The sequence below is a fragment of the Mixophyes fleayi genome, chromosome 4 (genome assembly GCF_038048845.1).
Source record: "Mixophyes fleayi isolate aMixFle1 chromosome 4, aMixFle1.hap1, whole genome shotgun sequence".
NCBI lineage: Eukaryota > Metazoa > Chordata > Amphibia > Anura > Limnodynastidae > Mixophyes > Mixophyes fleayi.
This window is the reverse complement of record NC_134405.1, coordinates 204,855,341-204,878,474: the sequence shown is the minus strand read 5'-3', so window position 1 is coordinate 204,878,474 and position 23,134 is coordinate 204,855,341. Positions and strand designations below refer to the sequence as shown.

The 23,134-nt window shown below is 40.1% G+C and overlaps 1 protein-coding gene across 4 annotated transcripts in view; it reads right to left on the bottom strand.

The window, feature by feature from the left end:
• The window catches only part of DBN1 (drebrin 1), a 47,037-nt gene extending 29,501 nt beyond the window's left edge, over positions 1-17,536 (bottom strand). For 3 of the 4 annotated variants that reach the window (XM_075209170.1, XM_075209171.1, XM_075209172.1), the window contains exon 1: positions 17,363-17,536. In XM_075209170.1, the coding sequence (XP_075065271.1) occupies positions 17,363-17,448 (86 nt within the window). In that variant the 5' untranslated portion in view covers positions 17,449-17,536. The remainder of the gene's footprint in view (positions 1-17,362) is intronic. The other variant, XM_075209169.1, reaches the window with a different exon arrangement.
• Positions 17,537-23,134: the final 5,598 nt, after the last annotated feature.

Below are 23,134 nucleotides of genomic sequence, written 5' to 3'. Positions count from 1 at the left end.
ATATTACACCAATAAAAATGTGTAGAGATATCTGAAGAGATGAGCACTATTTCAGTTGCTGTCTCAGGTGTCTAATAACTTATTGTCTAAAATAGGGCAGAGCAAAACAAAACAAATTAGGACAAAAACATATTTACTAAGAGGATAAAACACACTAAAAGTATTATAAATTTAGGAAGCAGACCTTTCTTGGCGTCCAGTATGTGGTTTACCCCCACAGGTCCATGTGTCAGCACCAAAAGGGACAATTTGGAAAAGGAAAGAGGAACAGGAGGATTTTGGTGCAACACTTGGAAGGTATGCAGTCTTTTACTTCATTGGATCGATATAACAAACAAAAAAGGTGTGTTATTTTATAGTACAATAAACCTGCACTGCATAAAACAGCCAACAGTAGAAGCTTTAGTATCCAAAGAAAAAGAATATTGAACATTAAATCCTGCTGGCACAGTTGTTTTGTTATAGGCATTTATGACGTATACAGTAGCAAAGTAGTCAGGTTATATTTGTCACAAAGAATCTGTTTGAGTGCTTTATAGGAAAGTATTTATATAGAAAATAATTATTTATGGGGGCAGGACATAATGTTGCCTTATATTGAAAAAAAAAAATGCTGCCATCATTTCATTTACCTTGCATTTAATCCTGGCTGTGACAACCCACACTGGCACTGTCACTACAGAGAAATGTTGCATTGCCAGCAATCCTATTGTCAGAGTGCTTGGCACAAACGCTGTAAATTGGACAAACCGTCAGCATCAAACCTTGCCAAAGGAAAGGTGGGAGGCTTACTCCTCTCTCACTATATCTTTTATGTACTGGCTAACAAGCTCTAATGGCTAAAATACAAATATAAAGTAAAACAAGCTGCTCTGTATATCAGGGTTATTCTCAGCCAGATTGTCAAAGGTTATAGAGCAATCGGCACACATTCAATGCTCTCTGCAATGAAGCAGTACAAAGGCCCATACTGCCCCCTCCTATTACCAAACACATGCAATTATCGCATCCAAAGAGACAGAAAAGAGGCGATTGGCAAATGCTCAACATGTGAGCTACTTCACAAGGATGGGGACTAGCATCTCAGATTTAGTCTCTTTGTGACCCCAAGGTATGACTAATAAATCATGAGACATATCAATGGTTGGTTGTAAGCAAATCAAGTGTTTGTAAACACCCTGCCACAAAATTGATCATATACACATATTAAAATGCACAGTATGGAAGTTCTTAGTGTTTACCATAATACCTTAATAAACCAATAAAGACACGGACACCAGATTAACGTTGGAATAAAATATATTTATTGAATGGCTAATATTTAAACTAAAGGGGCTGAAAGGCGGACGAGAGCAGGGCAGTCAGCAAACACAAAACCAATAACGGTGGAAAGGTCAGACCATTGTACCACCAACCCAGGATCATGCCTTATCTATTGGCCGGTGCGAAATATCTGTCCAACGGCAAGACTACACCCCCCTTATATCCACTAGTAAAATATCCAACATACTGGTACAGAGTCCCATTCACTGGACCCAACACACGTGATGACAACACAATCCAAGAGGGGGAGTAGTGACCTATGGCAAGATGACCCAAGCACCATATGCAAACTTACCGATTGCACTGCTCTCCCACCAATATCATAATGAACAACCAATAACTGACGGGTGGGCGGGAGGAAATCCTGAAACAGAGAGGGGCAAATGGAGGAGAACCTTCACCTATATAAAATTAAACCACTCCCCTCCTCTGTCCCATTGGTTACAAATAGCAGAAGCCCATAGGCTAAACACCTAATCACTCACCCACGTGATTTTAACTTCGTTTAGTCTGAAGGCCACACTTCCAATATACACATACAAATATACACACACTAACCTCAAATAACCAAAAAACTAAAATACACCTTCCTATTACATATATTATTCAGGATATTAAAGGGTCACCAGCATTACCAGGGGCCTTGACGACTCCTCTGTCTTCCAACCAGAGGAGTCGTCAAGCAGTAGCTTTATTCAGAAAAAAAAAGGTTATATCACTGCGATTACTTTAATACAAAGCAGCTGATCCGCCAACATATACAACTGGTGTCCCAATATTAGCTTCTCAAAAGCAATTATTTATTCCTTCTTCTGTTATATAATACCCAAGAGGATGGGAAAAAATGCATAAGCATTGCTAAACGGAAAGGTTTGTTGCAAACAATAGGGGAAAACAACTTTTAAATGTTCATATAAATGAAATATTCAGCTACTTCGTTTCAAACTGTGTAGAAATGTATCACAAGAGCACAGGATACATCGTACTATATCAGGTTTTGTTTAAAAGGGGGGGGGGAATTAAAATCCTCACTTTATTTTACCAATTGCATCATTCGAAATGGCTAATAAATATTACAGTTGAAGTATATAAATGCATTCTATTGTTTCTGAAACCCATGAAAATATAACCTATGCGACAAGGGGTTAAACAAAATAACCACTATGTGTTCCCTGCTCCTCTTTGCTCAAAGTTAGATATTAGGCCCTACAGCATTGCCTGTACTTTCCACAGCTAAAACAACCTAAACGTTATTTATTAACAGATATTAGGAAACAATGTTTACCAGCTTAGAAAGTGGTGTGGAGAAGTTTCAACCATATCTGATTTAATCTGGTGCAGCCATGACGCACATGAAAAAAAATTTCCTTCTTAGGTTATTTAATGAAATTTAAAGATATTGTAGCACCTAGCATGGACATACAATGATAATAATGTAAGTTGATAGACCAGCAATTGCTATAAACCACCCCAGTAGTGTCAAGGAATTCATATATTCCAAGCTCATTGCATGGTAGATGAGGACACCCATTTTTAGAGTCTCACCAACATTTCTGAAGAGTAAAATTTTGGTCGAGAAGAATGTTTAAATATCTACCCACCATTCTGAGCCAAACATTAACTGTGCCTAAGGTGTTCGACAAATTGAAAATGAGTATTTAAAATTCAATAGACTAGTCAACTAATATTATGCCCAAGAATCAGGCCTTTGGTGAGGGGGAGGGTGGGGTGTCTTACGGCATAAGAGTCCATGTCCAGTACAGTGAAATTTTGACTGTAAGAAGCTTAATATACACTTTAGCAGCCTTACCAAACAAATCTCATCAATGTAATTGTTTCCACGGTTTGAGTGATCAGTGTGGGTTTCACATCAGGTTAGAATTTCAACAACAAAATCAAATCTCTACCTTGTTTTATAAACCCTAAATACAAGTTTTGGGTGGTGACATTCCCCTAAATTAATAGGCACCTTGGTAAGAAACGTATTGACGATAGCATGACTTAACCCCAAAACACCATAAAATGGACGGTCAATACAATCCGCTACTGGGCTGGAAATTAAATTGAGATATGAAAAAAACAAAACTTAATCTTCAAAATCCTCTTAGTTAAATCAATCAGTTACCTTAGTAGCAGATGTACTCCTGCACAGACAAAAGAACATCAGCTAGTGTGAGTACACTGCAATCCAACAATATTACAGGTCACAAAGAACTTTACTGTTGAATCTATCGTCATTGCCTGCTACAAACCTAGAATAGTTCTATTACACATTTCCAGTTAAATACAAAAAAACACCATCATTTGTATTCAGACTTATTTAGAGAATGGACAGTATTTGCCATACCTGTGTTAGCGGTAAATAAACAATTTATATACATTACTAGCTTCAGTGCCACCCTTATAGTTATAGCCATGAAAAAGCAGCACCCATCCGTAAAAAAAAAAAAAAAAATTGTCTCCAACTTTTTAAATCTCCCAAAAAAAAAAAAATCTATGTTACTTAGTAGATAGACGAGTTTATAATCACCGGCATAAATAGGACATTCTGGACTCCATTGTAAAGTTAATCAACCGCAAACAATATACATAATGGCTCAGATCTCTAACAATTTTCTGGTCATCACAACCTGTGACATCAGAAAGACAAGTATAAAATGCCAAGAACAGGACAGCTTATGGCATCATTGAGCAGTAGAAAATAGTATTCAGCGAGCAGGAGCTACACATCTTTTGGGGTTATGTGAGCCTAGTAGTGTTTGTAGTACCCTATGCAGCCTGTGTATAAAATTGCTTGTAAAGAAGACAGATTCAACCTAAACTAGGTGGTGCAATGCTTGCCACATTAACCACAGGAGTCCTACAATCCTTTTAGCCCCACCAGTATAGTAGTAGGACTTTACAATTACGCTTGGGAAACATGAAAACAAGGGGAGCCTGGATCAGAGACCCTTTTATGTATGGTCTACACCATCACAGAAGGTGGTGCTAGACGCCCTAATTTTGGGGCTTGCAATGAATAAAACTATTATATATCTATAATAAAAATCATAGAAAATCCTTAAATGGGCTAGACAAAACAACTAGTTCAAAATGATTAGATTTCAAGCAAGTGATTATCTTTCACTTAGGAGCTGAATTCACCTGTGGCGAGTACCAGATGACCGATATATAAAAATCACTCATTAAACGAGCTTGGATTTTGAAAAGGACTCAATATATCATGTTTTGTGTCACTGTGTGTACTGCACTGAGCATGGAGAAAAGAAAGAAAGCCATTGTCTAAAGAAAAGGTCAGATAGATTATCGCCAAGTATAGACCATTTCAAGGCTACAAATCAATCTCCAGAGACCTTGATGTTCCTATTTCCACTGTATGTAATGTAATTAGGAGTTTAAGGCACATTGCACTGTAGCCAACTACCGTGGACGTGGCTGCAAGAGAAAAGTTGATTAAAGATTGTTCAAATGCTGGAGAAGGCTGAAGTTAATATATATGGATATAGATCCATATTAGAAATTAGAGCTTTTTGATAAGGCAAATCAGCCTTACATTTACAGAAAGCAAAATGAAGCCTTCAAAGAAATGACGACCATTCTCTACAGTCAAACATGGAGGAGGTTCAGGGATGTTGCATCTGGCACTGGGTGCCTTGAACATGTGCACCAAACACACTTCAGAAAGCACCCAGGAATGGTCCAAGACAAGATGCTGGACTGTTCTGAAGAGGCCATTTCTTTTCAATTATATAAAATATTAAATACAGAATCAAAAACAAAAGTTTATGCAATATGAACAGAGGCAGAATTGTGAAGCTCAAATACTGTTAAAGTCAACATATGCTTAGAAGAAATTGTGAGTTATTTAAAACTGTGCCTTGGTAGTAGTATAGTGCTCCTCATCAGACAATAACCACCATGTGTTTCTGGGCCTGTTCAGGCATATTGCAGCTTTGCTGATCATAGAGTGTCTTTGTCAATGACATCTTCGTAGCTATGCATGGACCACGTTTTAAGAACAGAAGAGGCGGCATCGTACTGCTGTCAGTAGGTAAGAGTGAACCAGGGAGGAGGGTTTCAGTGGACAGAAGGGATCTGTCTCAGGCTTAGGCTGCATTATACACTGCACAGTGGAGAGGGTGCATAGGGTAGCCCTAGAAAAGGTTTCGCACTGGAGCCCAATGGCCTTTAACTACATCCCCATTTATCCCACAATTTTTTAACTGTCCTTATCTCAAATAAATCTCCATGGTTATCAAAACAATTCCCGACAGGACTACAGACTGCCCCTTGACACACATTTACCAGTCACACCAAAATCCATCTATATTTTTTTCTCTCTTAATAGGTGTGTTGTAGCTCCTTGCTGCGTGTGTCTTTAAAACATATTCAAGCAGTGACAGAAATCAGACTACACAGTGTCATATCCTTATAAAAAATATTTTTCCCAGTTTACTGGCCCTTGGTTATGCAGCAAATTACCTACACAGATTACAGACTCTGAACATTTCACCTCTCCTTTTTGTCTCCTGTCAACCTTGAGGATGATATTTATAGCAGCATCAGTCTATGAATTGCATACCATGACTTACTTGGAAATCAGATTCCATTCATTTATGCAAGCAAAATATTTTTTTTAAATAAACAAAGATGAAATTTTTAAGAGCTGACAGCACTGATATTACAACACAATGGTCTTGTTAGCATAGCCTTGTTATAGCAAGTGAATGGAAACACGCTGTATATAAAGAGTCACAGCTGAGGGCATACACATATATTTTCCCATTATATCATTGCAGCTCTGACGATACTAAAACTAAACACTAGTACTCACCACCAAAACAACTGCTAGATGAAATTGGGATTAGCCGTCGTCAATAGGACTTCTTTAACGTTTACATGTCACCTACACTCAGTGAAGGCAATTGTTTCATGTGCTGAATCCGGCACTATAAATTAATAACATCACTGAGACACAGTGCCTCACAGTTCTATAATATCACTAGCTCCGAATGATATTACAGACTGAAGTCTCATAAAAAGTGGTTCGGTACACAAAATGGCTACCTTCACTTTGTGATGGAAGCACTTTAAGTATTCATGTCAAGCATGATCAGTAATGTAAAAGTATGAGGGTGGAATGGGATAAATCCTTCAGTAATGCCATGTGCATCCACTGTAATTATGACAAACCCAGGGATTTGTAAAACAAACATAATGTATCAGGTCTAGCACCATGGTGCTCAAGAATCTCAGAAAGGGATGGCTTACCTTAGTTTTGTACTAACTGGACTTTGCTCAAAATTCATAAAAAATATACTGTATATAGAGGATTTTTACAAATTTAAATAACTAAAGTTCTGACAAAACACATGCTTGCATAAGGAGCACAGGAATCAGTGGCGAACCAAGCCAGTATAAAGCCCTGGATCGGTCAGCAGGTAGCTCACAGGTTCCGCTTTTTTAATGTAATGGTGCATCGCAAAGGTAAATCAGTAAGAGTAGACAGGTACCGCAAGAGTGAGGTCAAGTATGACCTAAGAGGCAAGAAGGTGAGCAGCGCATGCCCAACAAGGGCTGGCACTTAGATATAACCCACTTTTTGGACTTCCTATCTAGGCAACATTGAGGGGAGGTCCAAAAAGAAAGCAAGTGGGGTGTTTCACATCACCACGGCCCTGCATCTCAATAACGAATTTACTTCACCATGCACAAATCACATCACGACATTAGGACCCACGTTGACGCAAAGTGTATCATGATGGTCCTGCTCTATATTGAATTGCAGGCAGGATCAGGGATGGCGGCTTACTCTCCTGGGAGTCAGGGAGCACATAACATCCCACCTCCCTCAAATTTGTGAATCTCAGAAGGGTAACAAAGTGTAGGATCATATGTACATTGTAATGTTATGGATCACATTCTGTAAGCATTGATTCTTTGAAAAAAAAAATTTAAATAGAAAAGAATGATTTATTAAAAATATGAATAAAGCTTAGATGATACTTTGTCCCCTCTAAGCTTCATATCATATACCCTCAAACAAGTCCAGCATGTTGGAGAGACTGTGGCCACACTGGCACCTTCATACACACATGGTGGGACTGTCCCAAACTGCGCCCGTTCTAGACAGAAGTTCTCGCATTAGCAACAGCTGTTCTCGATACCCCTGTGCCTTCCGATCCTAAGCACGTATTACTGCCTCTACCTCTTCCAGACCTTCCAACACATACCCATAAGCTTCTTCGGCATATAATCAGTGCAGCTACCTGTCAAATAGCTACCCACTGGAAGAACCCCATTCCTCCAATGCTCCAGATGGTCTGTGGTCGGATCTGGCACACCCATCAGATGGAACACATCACCAGCGTGCTCAGGGGCTCCTCCGTGTCCTTCAACAAAGTCTGGTCTCCCTGGGCTTCATATTACAACCAACCTCTGCTCCAATTTTAGTCAAACCCGATCCGTTATTGGACATACCAGATTGAACTATTACCTTCTGCTAAAGACATAAGAGTGAATCCCTCCCCCCTTCCCCTCCCAACCTGCTGTTCTCCCCCCCCCCCCCCCCCCATTTTGCCCTATACCACCTCCTTACCCCCTTTCTTGTATAATTTAAAACAAAATAACATCTCCATGGTACCATGTGCATATGAAGCTGAATTTGTTTTGCAAAAGCTATGTGAGAAAGGGTCATTCATACTGTCAAATTTGTATGTGCATTTATCATCTCACTAATGTACCCTTCAAGAGTTTTATATTTTGTAATACTGTTCAAGATAAGGTTATTAATAAAACGTATTTAAAAAAAAAAAAAATGATAAAAAGATTATACTTTACTTATAATTCTTTTATATTTGGTTATAACAACTGGAGATTTTTGTTTTCACAGCCTTTATTGTGATTAAGGGGCTTATATTGTTGCCCCTGTTTGAGATGGGACTGGATGGGGAGATATCTATCTATATATATTCATGTTACTTGAAAGGGGGGGGGGGGGGGGAGCAGAAATCCCCAAATTGGCTAGGTGGTAGTTTTGGAGGTATCCTCTGGCACAGTTAGGTTATTATACCCTGGTATGGTTTGTCACCAGGATAGGAATCATCTGTGCCCTGTTGGGTGGGTACTATTTAAGGATTAGACGTGGCCTGGCAGGCAATGAGTTGCCCCGATACTCCTCTTCCCTTAAATAGGTAAAATCTGTGATTCTACATAAAAGGCTGTGTCTATTTTATCTCCACTGCTTGGTGAAGTATATATTATTGTGTGAGTTATGGTTGGGACATTGTGGGATATAGTATCCCGGTCTAAAATCATGCAGTGAGCATGGCTAACTACAAGCCACCAGCTCAGTCATCTGTTGCACTGGTTTTCTTTCAATTAATTTTGGCAGTCAATTGGAAGTCACCAAGCATCTGTTATTTCTGAATGGCTGTGATCATGGGGGGTTGGAAGCATAGCAATAGTTATCACTGGCTGCTATTGCGGTTATGTATCTCTGGTTTGCCTATTGGAGCAACGGGAAGAGTAAGAGGTCAGTAGCTGATCAGGGGCTTATACCTCATACTTTAGAGTGGCTTGAAACAGTAGAAGAAAATGAGACTCTAGATCAATGGATATTATAGCAGAAAGAAAAGGATAAAAAGTAAACAAACCACCTAATTATTTCACCAAAAATAAATAAAAAAAAAGTGTAATTTAAAGACATGCACTTATGCAAATCAACCTGATTAAATGTACAGAGGTCACTTTTTTCCTGATGTGTAGGGTCAGATGTCTGGCAGAAGGACAGCAGATGTCCAAAGTCCAATATGTTAATTATAGTAGGAGGGCCAATAACACATATAGTGGGACAATTACCATTCATCTTCTGTGCAGAAATCACCATATTATTCAATTCAACATAAAGGGTTACTTGAAGCAAGATACAGGTGGCCTTTACCAGAATCACTAAAATTAAAATTTAAGTGGCATTTGGAAACTCTGGCAAGTCCAATAATTTCAGACATGATGTCTCCACATAAATGCAAAATTCAATAGTATTGAACCAAGCATGGCATTTCAAACATGATATAAACTTTAGCAATACTGTGTGTTGCCTCTTAAAATCAATGCATTAAAAGATAATTAAAGTTATTTATCAAAGCAAAAGCTGGGGTCTAATACGGTTTACTTTGACACACTGTTATTTAAATGGTGCCCCACAAACCAAAGCCTTTTCAGTTGCCCCAAGCTCTTCATGAAATTGGCAGTAAGCAGACGAGAACACAGGTCTCAGCTTCCCAGATAAACTCCATAGTGTACGTTTTGTTTTTTTAAATCATCCCCATGTGAAACACATGTATAGCTCTACATATGGAGACTGAAACAGAACTACTAGATCTGACAAGTGTATACAAGTTTAATGGTATCCCACGACAAATCTGTAGTTAGCCATTTCTTAAAACTAAGGAGCGGGATCGACTAGATCACCTCATCATAGACAAACTGGCTGGTGTGTGAAAGTAAATCACCTCTAGAAATATCAAACAAAATATGCATTTATTAATCCTATCATAAAACATACACATTGCCACCCTTGATCTACTAGACAACATTTCAACAAGAAACCCTGCTGGAGAAAGTATTTTCTTAGTAACGCCAACATATGACAGTCAGCCACAGCCAGACATATGTTACATGACTAGCGGACATAAGGAGACATACTAGACACCAACAAGGTGATGTGTACAGATGGGTACCAAAAATCTGAAAGTTTTCCAATTTTTACTGAAGAAATAAACGGGTGGCATTTTAAAGTTTTGTTTAATCAAGATGCACTTTTGAGTAATGTTTGCTGAAAAGCCAATTCTCCTTCCAACCTATGAAGCACAATAGATCATCATCCTCAATCTTCTAATGCTTCAAGTCTCAATAGTGACCATCTGTACAATGAAGGTAGGTGTGAGGTACAGAGCCTAAAACATGGCACCATGTAATCGTTCAGTCTGTATCCAAATTGGATCTTACAACAGGGGATCACCTCTCTTCCATAATTTGTATCCCATAATTTGTGACACCTAGTTGTCTAACGAAAGTTACTTTATTTTTTTTACAAATACAGCCTTTTGTAACAATTTGTGGTTTTCCATATGTACCCATTGGCATAGACTGATACAATGCATTGCCATATTCATGGTGAAACCATGGCAGAAGAGCAAAATCCTATGGAAGTCCCTTCCTTTCTTCTAATAATTATTGGGGACCAGACTGGGTTACTTAACAGATGGTGTAACAAGATAACTACAATGTAAAAGGAAATGCACATCCTCTTCTTCCTCCAGTAAAAGACAACCCACAGACTGCAATCAATGACTTAACAGCTGTTTGGATGCATTGAAAAGCAAAGGAGGCACCTCAGCTAATGTTTAGTCCTGAAGGGACAATTTAATGAAAATCTAATGACTGATGGATCCACCATTCTGTACAGAGCATGAAATGTGTTCCAAGAGAAAAATTCAATTTAATCTAGATAGTACATTGACTAAAGTATGCAAAATTTCACACTCAACTCTCTATGTAGTATATTGTGATCATTTGTCATTTCAAGTAATGTAACAAATAATAGTCTACTGGGCACCTTTGGTTTTCAAGTTCAATATGCCAAAGAGGGCACATTTCCTTAGCCAGGAGTAGGGAATATTTTACCTTAATGGTTTGTGTAGTCATGTGCAAATTAATATTTTCAGATAATATTTCTGTTTAGCACAGCCAATCCAAAGTGAAATACTGTATCAAACGAATAGAACAATATTGAAAATGCTACTTTCCTGCCTTTGTCAAACACGGACACTGAAAAAGGCATCTCTCAGGCAAAGGAGTGTCCCTTTTATCCAACAAGAAAATATAGGCAGCACAGTGGCCTAGTGGTTAGCACTTCTGCCTCACAGCACTGGGGTCAAGAGTTTAATTCCCGACCATGGCCTTATCTGTGTGGAGTTTGTATGTTCTCCCTGTGTTTGTGTGGGTTTCCTCCGGGTGCTCCGGTTTCCTCCCACACTCCAAAAACATACTGGTGGGTTAATTGGCCGCTATCAGAAATTGACCCTAGTCTCTGTCTGTCTGTGTGAGTGTGTGTTTATATTAGGGAATTTAGACTGTAAGCTCCAATGGGACAGGGACTGATGTGAGCGAGTTCTCTGAACAGCGCTGCGGAATTAGTGGCGCTATATAAATAAATGATGATGATAGGACTTTACCTGCAGACTAAAAATGTCAGTACAATGGCCTCATAGTTGAACATCTCTTTCACTCACTCAGGTGGCACAAATCACAACACAATTCTATGCAGCACTGCTATCCGGTCTCATTAAGGAGCCAACTATGCAGAATTAGCCATTTTATAAGATTATCCATGTTTTTGTAATAAGTAGAGAGATTGCCCACACCCAATAAAATGGGAAAGAGGACTTCTAGGCTTTAATGCACTGCATAGGAGATATCATTGTCTAGCACACTTATGTCCAACAGTTGCCCTCCAATGCTGCCCCTCTGGTCAGACATTTTTCTTTTCAGTTTATTTCTGGTTTCCCTCCATCCACCAACTGAAAGAAAGACAAGGTGACCGAAAACAGAGACCCCGATTTCCTGGTGGGAGAATGGGGTTGTGGCATAAGAGCTGGTAGTAGCAGTGCCCAAGTGGAGACAAGTGTTTTAAGTAATTTGTAATGTTACATATGCCACTGGTGTGGACTAATCAGATGCCTGAATCACAGCCGTCACATCATGGCAAGTGAGGTGCAACAGTAAACATTGCTGGGGCTACACTCCTACGGGCAATTTAATTAAGGAGACTGTAGCAGTGGCAGATGCGGTGGGGCTTGGCACATACTCTTGGCACATGCTTGAGCACTTCTGCCGCTGGCATATTACTGAACATTACTACTGGGCATTTGTTGTCTCTGGGCACCATTTTTGTTGGTGGTCTTAGTAATATCTGTGAGGAGTTTGTATGTTCTCCCCATGTTTGCGTGGGTTTCTTCCGGGTGCTCAGGTTTCCTCCCACACTCCAATAACATACGAATAGGTTCATTGGCTGCTATCAAAATTGACCATAGTCTCTCTCTCTCTCTGTCTGTGTGTGTGTATATGTTAGGGAATTTAGACTAAGCTCCAATGGGGCAGGGACTGATGTGAATGAGTTCTCTGTAAAGCACTGCGGAATTTGTGGCGCTATATAAATAAATGGCGACGATGATTATTATTAAATCTATTGCATCCCTGTGGACATCCTCAATCATCTGCAGGTTACACAACCTAATTTTGCTCATCCAACGATTTTCTTTAAAAAAAAATTTAGATAAATAAAATATATGTTATGAACAACCCTTTTGAAGACCCCAGGGGCATAAGTGAGACACCAAAATATCTACTTGGTTGACCACCAAAGGATGCAAGCCACAACTACATACTTACAATGGTATAAATCATCAGGTTTAGATATGATCAGAATTGCTTAAAACATAACAGATAAGTGCAACTACCCTATATTACTCAATACCGCTAGAAGGAGCAGAGACCATTCGGCACTACAGAGCACTGTAACTCCTCTGTTAAGGAGATGCATGCTGAATGTAATACTAAAGAGTAACTACATTCAATGCACAGCTCATTCCCCGGCTGCTCGAATACCTAGGGCAGTCAAAGGCCCAGTTCTACACCTGTTAATTGCCGATTTCCAGAATATCTCTGGGAGATGCGTAACTCACGGGGAATAGGGTTTTCCTAAGTTTGACAAAGCCTGTAAATATCATCACAGCATCTGAACAATTTAGAAATGACAGCACATTAATTGATTCAGCATTCTAAAAAGGTAACATTTTTCAGTGAGAAATCTTTAATACATAGGGCATCCTTGTTTTAGCCGAAGAACATTATTTCTGCTAAAGTGAGATCTACAGGCAAATGTCAATGAAATTAACCCAATAAATACATCAGTACTAATATTTTACATTTGCTCAGAGACTCTGGATGAAATAAATCTGCTTTAAACAACATGTATAAGGACATAAGCATTGACTGTAGTTTTAAACTTTTCATTCGGCCTATAGGAGAGAATAATTGAGTTTGTGGGCCATCCCAAAACAGAGCTACATTATACTGTAGCCAAGAGTACTCCTGGTCAGATGCCAGCTGCTCCTGTCAATTATCAGATATCAAGACAATGCCGAGGTACAAGACACAGATGTATCCCTTTCTCTGTACAGTGCAGCCAAGCTCTGAGCAAATCTCAGCATCCATTGGATGCAGGTCTCATATCAGTAGTAAAGCAAGAGGAAAGGGAAAATTTGTAGCTAAAAGATGACTAAAATTATGGTTTATTTGCAGAAATTAAAAGTAATGTACACTATGAGATGGAAAAGAGCATTTAGGAACTGTATATAATCAAAATCTAAAGAGGATCTGAACTAGAGATGTTGGCAGTCAATGAAAGAAAATGCCAACATGAGGTACAAGGAGAGAGAAGCAGGGTTCAGACGGGAGAGAAGAAGTGAGGCGCACGAGAGAGGTGAGTAGAAGTGCGGTACACAAGGCAGGGGCAGGAGAACAGGTGCACAATGGGAGTTTTACACAAGATATGGGAGGACTTACAAAAAAAGTTATATTGTCTTGGCTCCCATAATTTCAGCATAAAAAAAACAAAAAAACAACAGGGCACACACAGATGTGGCTTGAAGTTTGCTGAGCCACAAAAAAAAACAAAAACTATGTCCCCTTTCCTTGTCCTTTTAATTTGGGTTCCTCAGGCTTTAAATTGAAATACAAGTGTTGAGTAAAAATGTGGGGTTGGGGGAAGAAAAATGGTGACCTTTCTTTTTTTTTTGAACAAAGACTTGTTTTTAAAGGCAAGTACATAAATAACTGCAGACAGACAAATAATTTATACAGAAAAATAAATCACCGTACATACCATATGTACCCTATTTAATAAGGATTATCATTTCACTTTTACATAAGGGTAATAATGTAGTTCAGGCAAGTAATTTTAAACACGTGGAGAGAGTGGGAGATAAGGAAAAGAGAATGAGTGTAGGAGTTAGGAAAGGGAAATGAGGAATAGCGTGGAAACAGTGCAGTGGAGCAGGGATGCTATGACAGGTTGACATGAGATACAAGACAAAGGCAATAAAACATTGAGCAGCTGAGTGAGAAGCAAATGAATATGACAAGGACCATGAGCACAGAAAAGAAGCAAACAAAATAAACATGGTAATGTAGTATACTAATTCTACACATACCTGGTGCACCTACAGTAGGTAGAATCAGCCACCAGTTTTGTCAACCCATAGAATTCAATTTTACAAATACGAGGAAGATATGATCGGTACAGTGTGCATGTAAAGAGAGGAAATAGGTCTATATTATGTTGTACTGGGCACTAGTGCAACAGGTAAACCTGCCGAGAGGTCACTTTTTTCTGCTCCCCAACAGACCAAAACCAGGTGGTCACTGGGAGCCTCTGGTCCCAGTAACTTTCATGGTAAGAGAATCAAAATGTAATTGGCAAAACATAGCATTCAGTGTGACTGCTGTCTTCCCCATGGTGGAAGCACAACTTTTGGACTTGCAAGGGAATCCTGGCAACGTCATTGGAACTGGGACATGATCTGTGTCTCTCCTGCACTGCAACAACATAAGATCACTTGTGATAGTGATCTACTGCTGGCTGACATGCCAGCAAGGAAGATTTAAGCTAGCCATAGACACAGATTATTTTTTTAGTTTGGCATACATGAAAAATGATCAGATTTTTTAATGATTAGATTAGTAGAATGAGCGATTGCTTCACACAACATTTTTAGTCTTGTCACATGATTAGACTGCACACATTTCAACAAAATATTTGCTTTAATTTAATAAAAAATTAGTTAAAAAAGGCCATCTCACTTCAACTCATTCTACAGCACCCACCATGGACATACATTTTGAATTGGTGTAATGAACATATATTGCCCAAATCCATAAATAAGGAGGCAAGCCCCAAATGTTTCTCTTATTCCCACCACAAAAGAGTTGTGTGCAAACATATGTTATATTAATAAGTTAAACTTTTTTAAAAAATGTAAATTATGTACTTTTGTTACTGGCCCTAAACATTCAGAGCCTGTATAAAGTGCACATACTTGGGAGTCCCTAGCTCAAGAGGAAAAATGGTCTAAACGTTAGGATTAGCTATCAAATGAAAACCCAATCTCTATATATACACATACAAACATTTCACCAGAGGAGACTACAAAAGTTATTCACAATGAAAACTAGCACATCTCTAAAACATGAGATATAGTCTGGGCATTAAGACTATAAAGATATACAATATAATGGTTGATAATGGGTAAAAAAAAAGAGATAGCAGTGGGAGGAGCATAGTAAAGAGCAAAGAAAATGACTGTATAGAAGAAAAGAAATGGGAGAACAAAGGAAAAGTGAAGAAAAAGGTTTGGTGGAAGAGAGAGAGAAAAAAAAGGATGAGGTAATATACACAGTAAGATTGGGGATTGTGAGCCAAGAACACAATTCAGTGGACAGAGCTGGCCGAGTGCTTTAGTAACTGGAGCTGCATCATCCCCTCAGCTAACACCCACATATTTCTTGCAGAGAGCTAATATATTCAATGTCTAGCTTGCCTATTCCCAAGAAAGAGAGAACTACCTCCAAAAAAGGTAAATTAACCCCATAAGTGTTCTGATCCCATATGAAGTTAAAGCAATCCTGAGAGCTGATCTCAACCATTTTTTTCACATGCTGTAATCACTTGTCTGATCTCACCATAACAGACTACCCCCCCCCCCCCCCCTCTCCTAGATTCTTTACAGACCCACCCAAATGTAAGTTCTCAATGTCTCCCCAAGGTCTCCTCCCACACGAACCCCCCTAAGTCATCTCAGATAACACACGGGACAGAAAAAAAAAAATCCAGAGAACTGGGCTCCCTCCTATCCTGTGACCCACCCTCCCTGTTCACCAGTAATGTCCTCCAATTCCCTTTCTGCTGTTACCAGACACAAAGAGGCAGATCTAATAAAGCAGCCCCCACTCAGCCCCTCTGCACAGCTCAGCATCCTAACCAGGTTGAGCATTCTGCATGCTCCTATCTGCCTGCCAATGCAGCACCCTCCTGCTAGTATAGCTGCACATACAAGAATTCTGGTTGCTAGTTACAATGACATTAAAAAAAAAAAAAATCTGGAACCAGACAACCTGCAGTAACAGTACATTTTCCAAAGCAATCAGTAAAAGCCATACAGCAGCAGCTGCAGTGTCCCCATTAGTCTATGTCCTTCAGCCATGTATCTGAGACCTTATTCCTTAGTACCCATTTGCCAACCTCTCTAATGACTAACATAGAACATAACATGAACATAATACCGGTCTCTATGCTTTTCCAGTAAAACATTAAAAAAAAAAAAAAAATCTAATGTGCATCCTAAACGTGTTATATTCATCCAAGTAGCATTTAGTTGTGCCCGACCGCTGTGCCCCACCCCTGCCATTATGTGCCAAGCATCACTAACAGTATACCAGCACTGACATCAATCACGTTATAGATTCTGTACAAACCCTCCCCCCATTATAACACACCCCTGCACCGTTCGTGTTTTCCTGCTTCATACAGTACCCTATATGCCCATACAGTCACTCAGCACCCCAATCCCTGCACTGTTCTGCTTCTGGCACCTCCTACCTCAGCCCTGATCATCCACATTACCTGGTGTACTGCACCATCTTATCTTATGCACCCCATTTACACTACCAAGTGCTATTAGTCCTGATATGGAGTTTACACTACTACGCAATGCAATAAACAATCTGTTGTGCATAACAATGCCCTCACCCCAGCATCTTCCTTTAGCCATCATTGGGGAAAAGCTTTATGCAGCCTAATTCTGCACCACAATGCAGTGCCCATACACGTGCATGCTGAAACATAGACCCACCACACCATGTCATATGCCCCACAATGAGCCCTCATGCACTAATGCCAGTGCCTGCTCCCACTCACCAGTCTGTAGGGCTCTGTTCCTGGATGACATCCTGATAGACAGCCAGCAGCTCCAGGCGGTGGGGTTTGAAGCTAACGGAGGCCATGCCGGCTGCAGGTTTGCTGTGTGCCGGGGGATGGAGAAACGAAGCAGCGGACTGAGGGAGGGATGTGGAGAAGAGGGATGGAGAGAGGTGGGGGCAGCGACTGCAGCTGGGGAAGGGGAGGGTCGGGGGCGGGGAAGCCGCGGGGTCCTAGTGCAGAGCCTGACAAATCCAATATTTCCCTTATTTTCACATTATACTGCATTTACACTATTCCATGTTGCATGTTGGGTAGCAAAAACAGTGGCAAATATTATATATACATGTATTTCTTTATGTAACCTTTGTGGTCAGGCAGGCATAACATTCCTATTTTCAGACACCATCATTCTGTTGCACCGGTGTGAAAAGTGCTCTACCCTGTGTATCTTCTGTGAAATGTACGTGTTTCTCTCTATAAACTTCATGGAAGCAGGTAAAGCATTTTTCTAATGAATTTTATATATATATATATATATATATATATATATATATATATATATATATATATATATTTAGCTTTATACACAGCTGCACATATGTGCTAGTTGTTAGCCTTTCTTAAATGTTATAAGTGGATAGATTTCTATTGTTAACTAGGTGTTTTGTTGGTTTTTTTTTTTACTAACCTTACCCAGCCCCCTTTTTTAACACCCATTAATACATCTTTTAAGCAAGAGAGAAAATTAGTGAATCAATACAGTACAACTGAAAGATGTTAAGGTTATTATAGAGCCATGGCAAATGGGTCAAGCAGATAGTATCATAAAAATGTATGCACCTAATGGTTTCTTTGGGAAGGACAGAAAAATGTAGAAATACAGTTAAAATTGCAGCATTAGACTCCTTAGTGTAGCTGTTGAATGTCCCCAACCATATAATATCTCAAAAATGCTTTAGTTAAAGTAAACTGATAATGAAAAGTGTATAGTAAAAAGTGACTCCAGATTATTTTTTCTCAGAGGGGTCTATTCAAATGGTAATAGTCAGTTTGGGTGATGAGGTTTGCAAGAGTTCGTTAAAACACCTACTCTAATTGTGGAAATTGACTTTCCTAGCCTCAACCTACTTGAGTCCCAGATTTTTCGTATTATTGCATATTCCCCATATATTGAGCACCTCTGGACTACTCAACGCATTTCCTACTGAAAAGCTCTCATCTTGATCTACTCCCAGATATAGATTTATATGGCAAGATCGCCCTGCTCACATTACTACTCAAGCTTGGTTAATGGAAAGCATTCATGTTTATAATAGCTACTGGCATCACAAATGAGACAAAACCCTTGTTATCTTTGTAGAGTTTGTTATTGAATGATGGGACAGCAGAGAATCACTCTCTTACAAGAAAACGGTTTTAAACTGTGATTTTGTGGCATAATCCTGCTAAGCAATTAAGGTTGGTTAGAGGTTCGTGACTGCTGCACAGGATCCAAGGTAAAGTTAGTTTACTTTTCATTTACCTTACACCACAAAAGCAGTTTGACATTCTTAAAGTTGCTCTGTATCTCAAAGCAAGGTATTGTCTTCTTTAATCAGTCATTTTAGGCTTAGAACATTTCCCTACTGTGTCCATCAGATGATGACTAGAAGCTTTATGTGATAGGAATAAAGGGTAGGTCTGTTATCAAAAGTTTATTTAAAATCTATTTGGTTTTTTTAAGCTTCTGTAACTTGTACATGTTTATTTGTGAATGTAATTATTAGCTGTTTGATATAAAACAACTTGCATTTTAAGTTTAATGGTCATTTAACTTATGCAGTTAATAGAGAATCAGTATCATACACTGTATCTTACTCTACATAACGTTTTACAAATTCTTTACATTACAAGCCCCTATTCACGTTTTAAAAAAAGTAAGAATGTAAACCTCTTATTCATAAGTTTGTGTCAGGGTCGGTTTACCCGTTAGGTGACCTAGGGCCTGATGGACTTTGTTGGCCTAGCTTACTCCCCGTTATCCTAAACCTTCTATTTTTTTCTAGTGGGTCCTGGGTTCAAGAGGGGTGGGGAGCATAGGAGGGCTGGCAAATTGTAGCCTTGGGCTCAGGATTTGACTCAGCAGCCTATTAGGAACATTTTAAAGGAAAAATAATGCAGGTGACCCAGCCCAAGGTAGTCCACCATGGGACTGGCCCTGGGGGAAGATGCCACCCAGCCAGCCTCTAGTGGGGTGGGTGAGCAAAGCCTCTGGAGTCTGCTGCCGACGCAGTAGCCACTATAATTTAGGCAGGCGGAACAACATCGTCAATAGTAAAGTCATTGAGATTTAAAACACGGCTCGGTCCAGAACCTGTTGTAACACCAGCATGACCTCAATTACCCTTCTTCTCTCCTTCCTTTTTACATCAGCAGACAAGCTGGCATGAAAGGCAATACCATGCTGACTGACCACATCAACACATAACCAGAAATGCTCAGGCACAATGAGTCACTGAATTTCTGCAGGAGGAACCTGTGAATGGCGAAAATGCTCCCGTTGTGCTACCTCTTGTTGGTATACCACTCATTCATGTGGATGATCAGAGCTAGTCTTTAAGTCCGTATACAAGCTATAGATCACTATTTAAACATTTGGGCATCTATGGAAGGTATATAATGAATCAGGTACCTTCAATTTAATCATGTGGACAGTTTTGGCTGATATTTAATCAAATGGACACCTCTGTGTGTTATATAGTTAAGGATCACCTGTGGCTTGTATACTGTGTAATCACGTGGGCACCTCTGGAATGTATGTAATCGGGTTGGCACCTTTGGCTGTCATTTAATCAAAGAATACAGAAGTGGAAGTTGCTCAATTTATAGGTTCATAGCCTTGTGGTCACCTCTGGTTAGTGTATAATTATATGGGCATCTCTGACTGATTTATAATCAGTCTATTGTCTGTTGTATTATGATTACGTCTGAGGCACTTCTACTAGAGACGTATGGCATTGCTGGTACTGGTATAGCAATGTACACAGCTCTGATGGTATAATGTGGGGAAGCATGAAAGAGATTGAAGGTAGTGGTCCAAAAACGGCTAACATGCATAAGGCCCTGTTTGTTCATAATCCAGCTTTGGTTTCTGGTGTAGTAGAACACTACAAAGCAATCTGCTAACACTAGTGTAAATATACACTCAGTGGGCACTATATTAGGTACACCTTTTTAGTAATGTGTAGGACCCACATTTGCACCCAGGAAAGCCTGAATACTTCATGGCATGGAAACAGTCCTTAGACATTCTGGTCCATCTAAGTTGTTGCCGATTTGTCTGCTGCACATTCATGCTGTAATCTCCCATTCCACCACATCCCAAAAGTGCTCTATTGTATTCAACAAAGTCTGCGGCATTTAAACAATGCTCAATATGTATTAAAAGGCCTAATGTGTGGGAAGAACACATTTCCAACACCATAACACCACCACCACTAGCCTGGACACAAGGCAGGATGGATCCATATGTTCATGTTGTTTATGTCAACTTCTGACCACACCATCTGTATGTCACAGCAGAAATTGAGATTCGTTAGACCAGGAAATGTTTTTCCAATCTTCAGCTGTCCAGTTTTGGTGAGCCTGTGCGCACTGTAGCCTTAGTTTCCTGTTCTTAGCTGACAGGAGTGGAACCTGATGTGGTCTTCTGCTATTTTAGCCCATCATCATCATCACCATTTATTTATATAGCGCACTGATTCCTCAGCGCTGTACAGAGAACTCATTCACATCAGTCCCTATTGGAGCTTACAGTCTAAATTCCCTAACACACACACACACACACACAAACACACATATACATACTAGGGTCAATTTTGATAGCTGCCAATTAACCTACTAGCATATTTTTGGAGTGTGGGAGGAAACCAGAGCACCCAGAGGAAACCCACGCAAACACGGGGAGAGCATACACACTACACACAGATAGGGCCATGGTCGGGAATTGAACTCATGACCCCAGTGCTGTGAGGCAGAAGTGCTAACCTTCATGGTTCGAAGTCCTGTGTGTTCAGAGATGTTCTTCCCCATACCACTGTTGTAACACATGGTGATTTGAGTTACTTTCGCCTTCCTATCAGTTTGAACCAGTTTTGCCAGTCTCCTCTGACCTCTATCTTTAACAAGGTGCTTTCCCCACAGATTTGTCGCTCACTGTATGTTTTTTGTTGTGTATACTATACTCTATAAACTCAGAGTATGCGTGAAAATCCCAGGGGATCTGCAGTTTCTGAGATCCTCAAACCACCCTGTCTTTCTGTAATAACTAGGGATGAGCGGGCTCGGATATCTGAAATCCGAGCCCACCCGAACCTTGCCGATCCGAGACAGATCCGGGTATTCCCGCCAATTGCAAAACTGAAAGCGAGGCTCCGAGTCATAATCCCGTTGTCGGATCTCGCGATACTCGGATTCTATAAATTTCCCGCTGGCCGCCGCCATCTTCACTCAGGCATTGATCAGGGTAGAGGGAGGTTGTTTTAGGTGTTCCTCTGCCCTGCTATATCCTGTGCTGTGCTCAGTCCAGTGGTGCTGTGTCCTGTGCTCTGTCCTTCTGAGTTCAGTGGTGCTGCTGGGTCCTGTGCTGTGTCCTGTTCAGTCCAGTGGTGCTGTGTCCTGTGCTCTGTGCTTCTAAGGGCATAGTTATTTCCCCATTATTCCCAAGTTTTTAAAAAATAAAAAAATAAATAATTATAACCAAATTTGCATAACCAATCCTGCAGTATAAGCTCATTGGTACTGCAATATTACCAAGTTCACACATTCAGCAGTATCAGTCCAGTGGTGCTGTGTCCTGTGCTCTGTCCTGCTGAGTTCAGTGGTGCTGCTGGGTCCTGTGCTGTGTCCTGTTCAGTTCAGTGGTGCTGTGTCCTGTGCTCTGTGCTTCTAAGGGCATTGTTATTTCCCCATTATTCCCAAGTTTTTAAAAAATAAAAAAATAAATAATTATAACCAAATTTGCAAAACCAATCCAGCAGTATAAGTCCATTGGTACTGCAATATTACCAAGTTCACACATTCTGCAGTATCTTGTGCTACATATAATGGAGACCAAAAATTTGGAGGATAAAGTAGGGAAAGATCAAGACCCACTTCCTCCTAATGCTGAAGCTGCTGCCACTAGTCATGACATAGACGATGAAATGCCATCAACGTCGTCTGGCAAGCCCGATGCCCAATCTCCTAGTACAGGGCATGTAAAATCCAAAAAGCCCAAGTTAAGTAAAAGTAGCAAAAAGAGAAACTTAAAATCATCTGCGGAGAAACGTAAAGTTGCCAATATGCCATTTACGACACGGAGTGGCAAGGAACGGCTTAGGCCCTGGCACGTGTTCATGACTAGTGGTTCAGCTTCACCCAAGGATCTTAGCCCTCCTCCTCCTCCCCCCCCCCCTACAAACAATTGAAGAGAGTTATGCTGTCAGCAACAAAACAGCAAACAACTCGGCCTTCTAAAGAGAAATTATCACAAATCCCCAAGGCGAGTCCAAGGCTGTTGGTGGTTGCGAAGCCTGACCTTCCCATCACTGTACGGGAAGAGGTGACTCCTTCCACCATTTGCAGCACGCCCTCTGCATATGCTGGAAGGATCACCCACAGTCCAGTTACAGATTTGGCTAATGAAGGTGTGAATGTTGTACACCGGGAGGAGGATATTGATGTAGCTGGGGGTGAGGAGGATGTTGATGATTATGATGCAGACAGATACCACATTGCCTTTCTCAATTT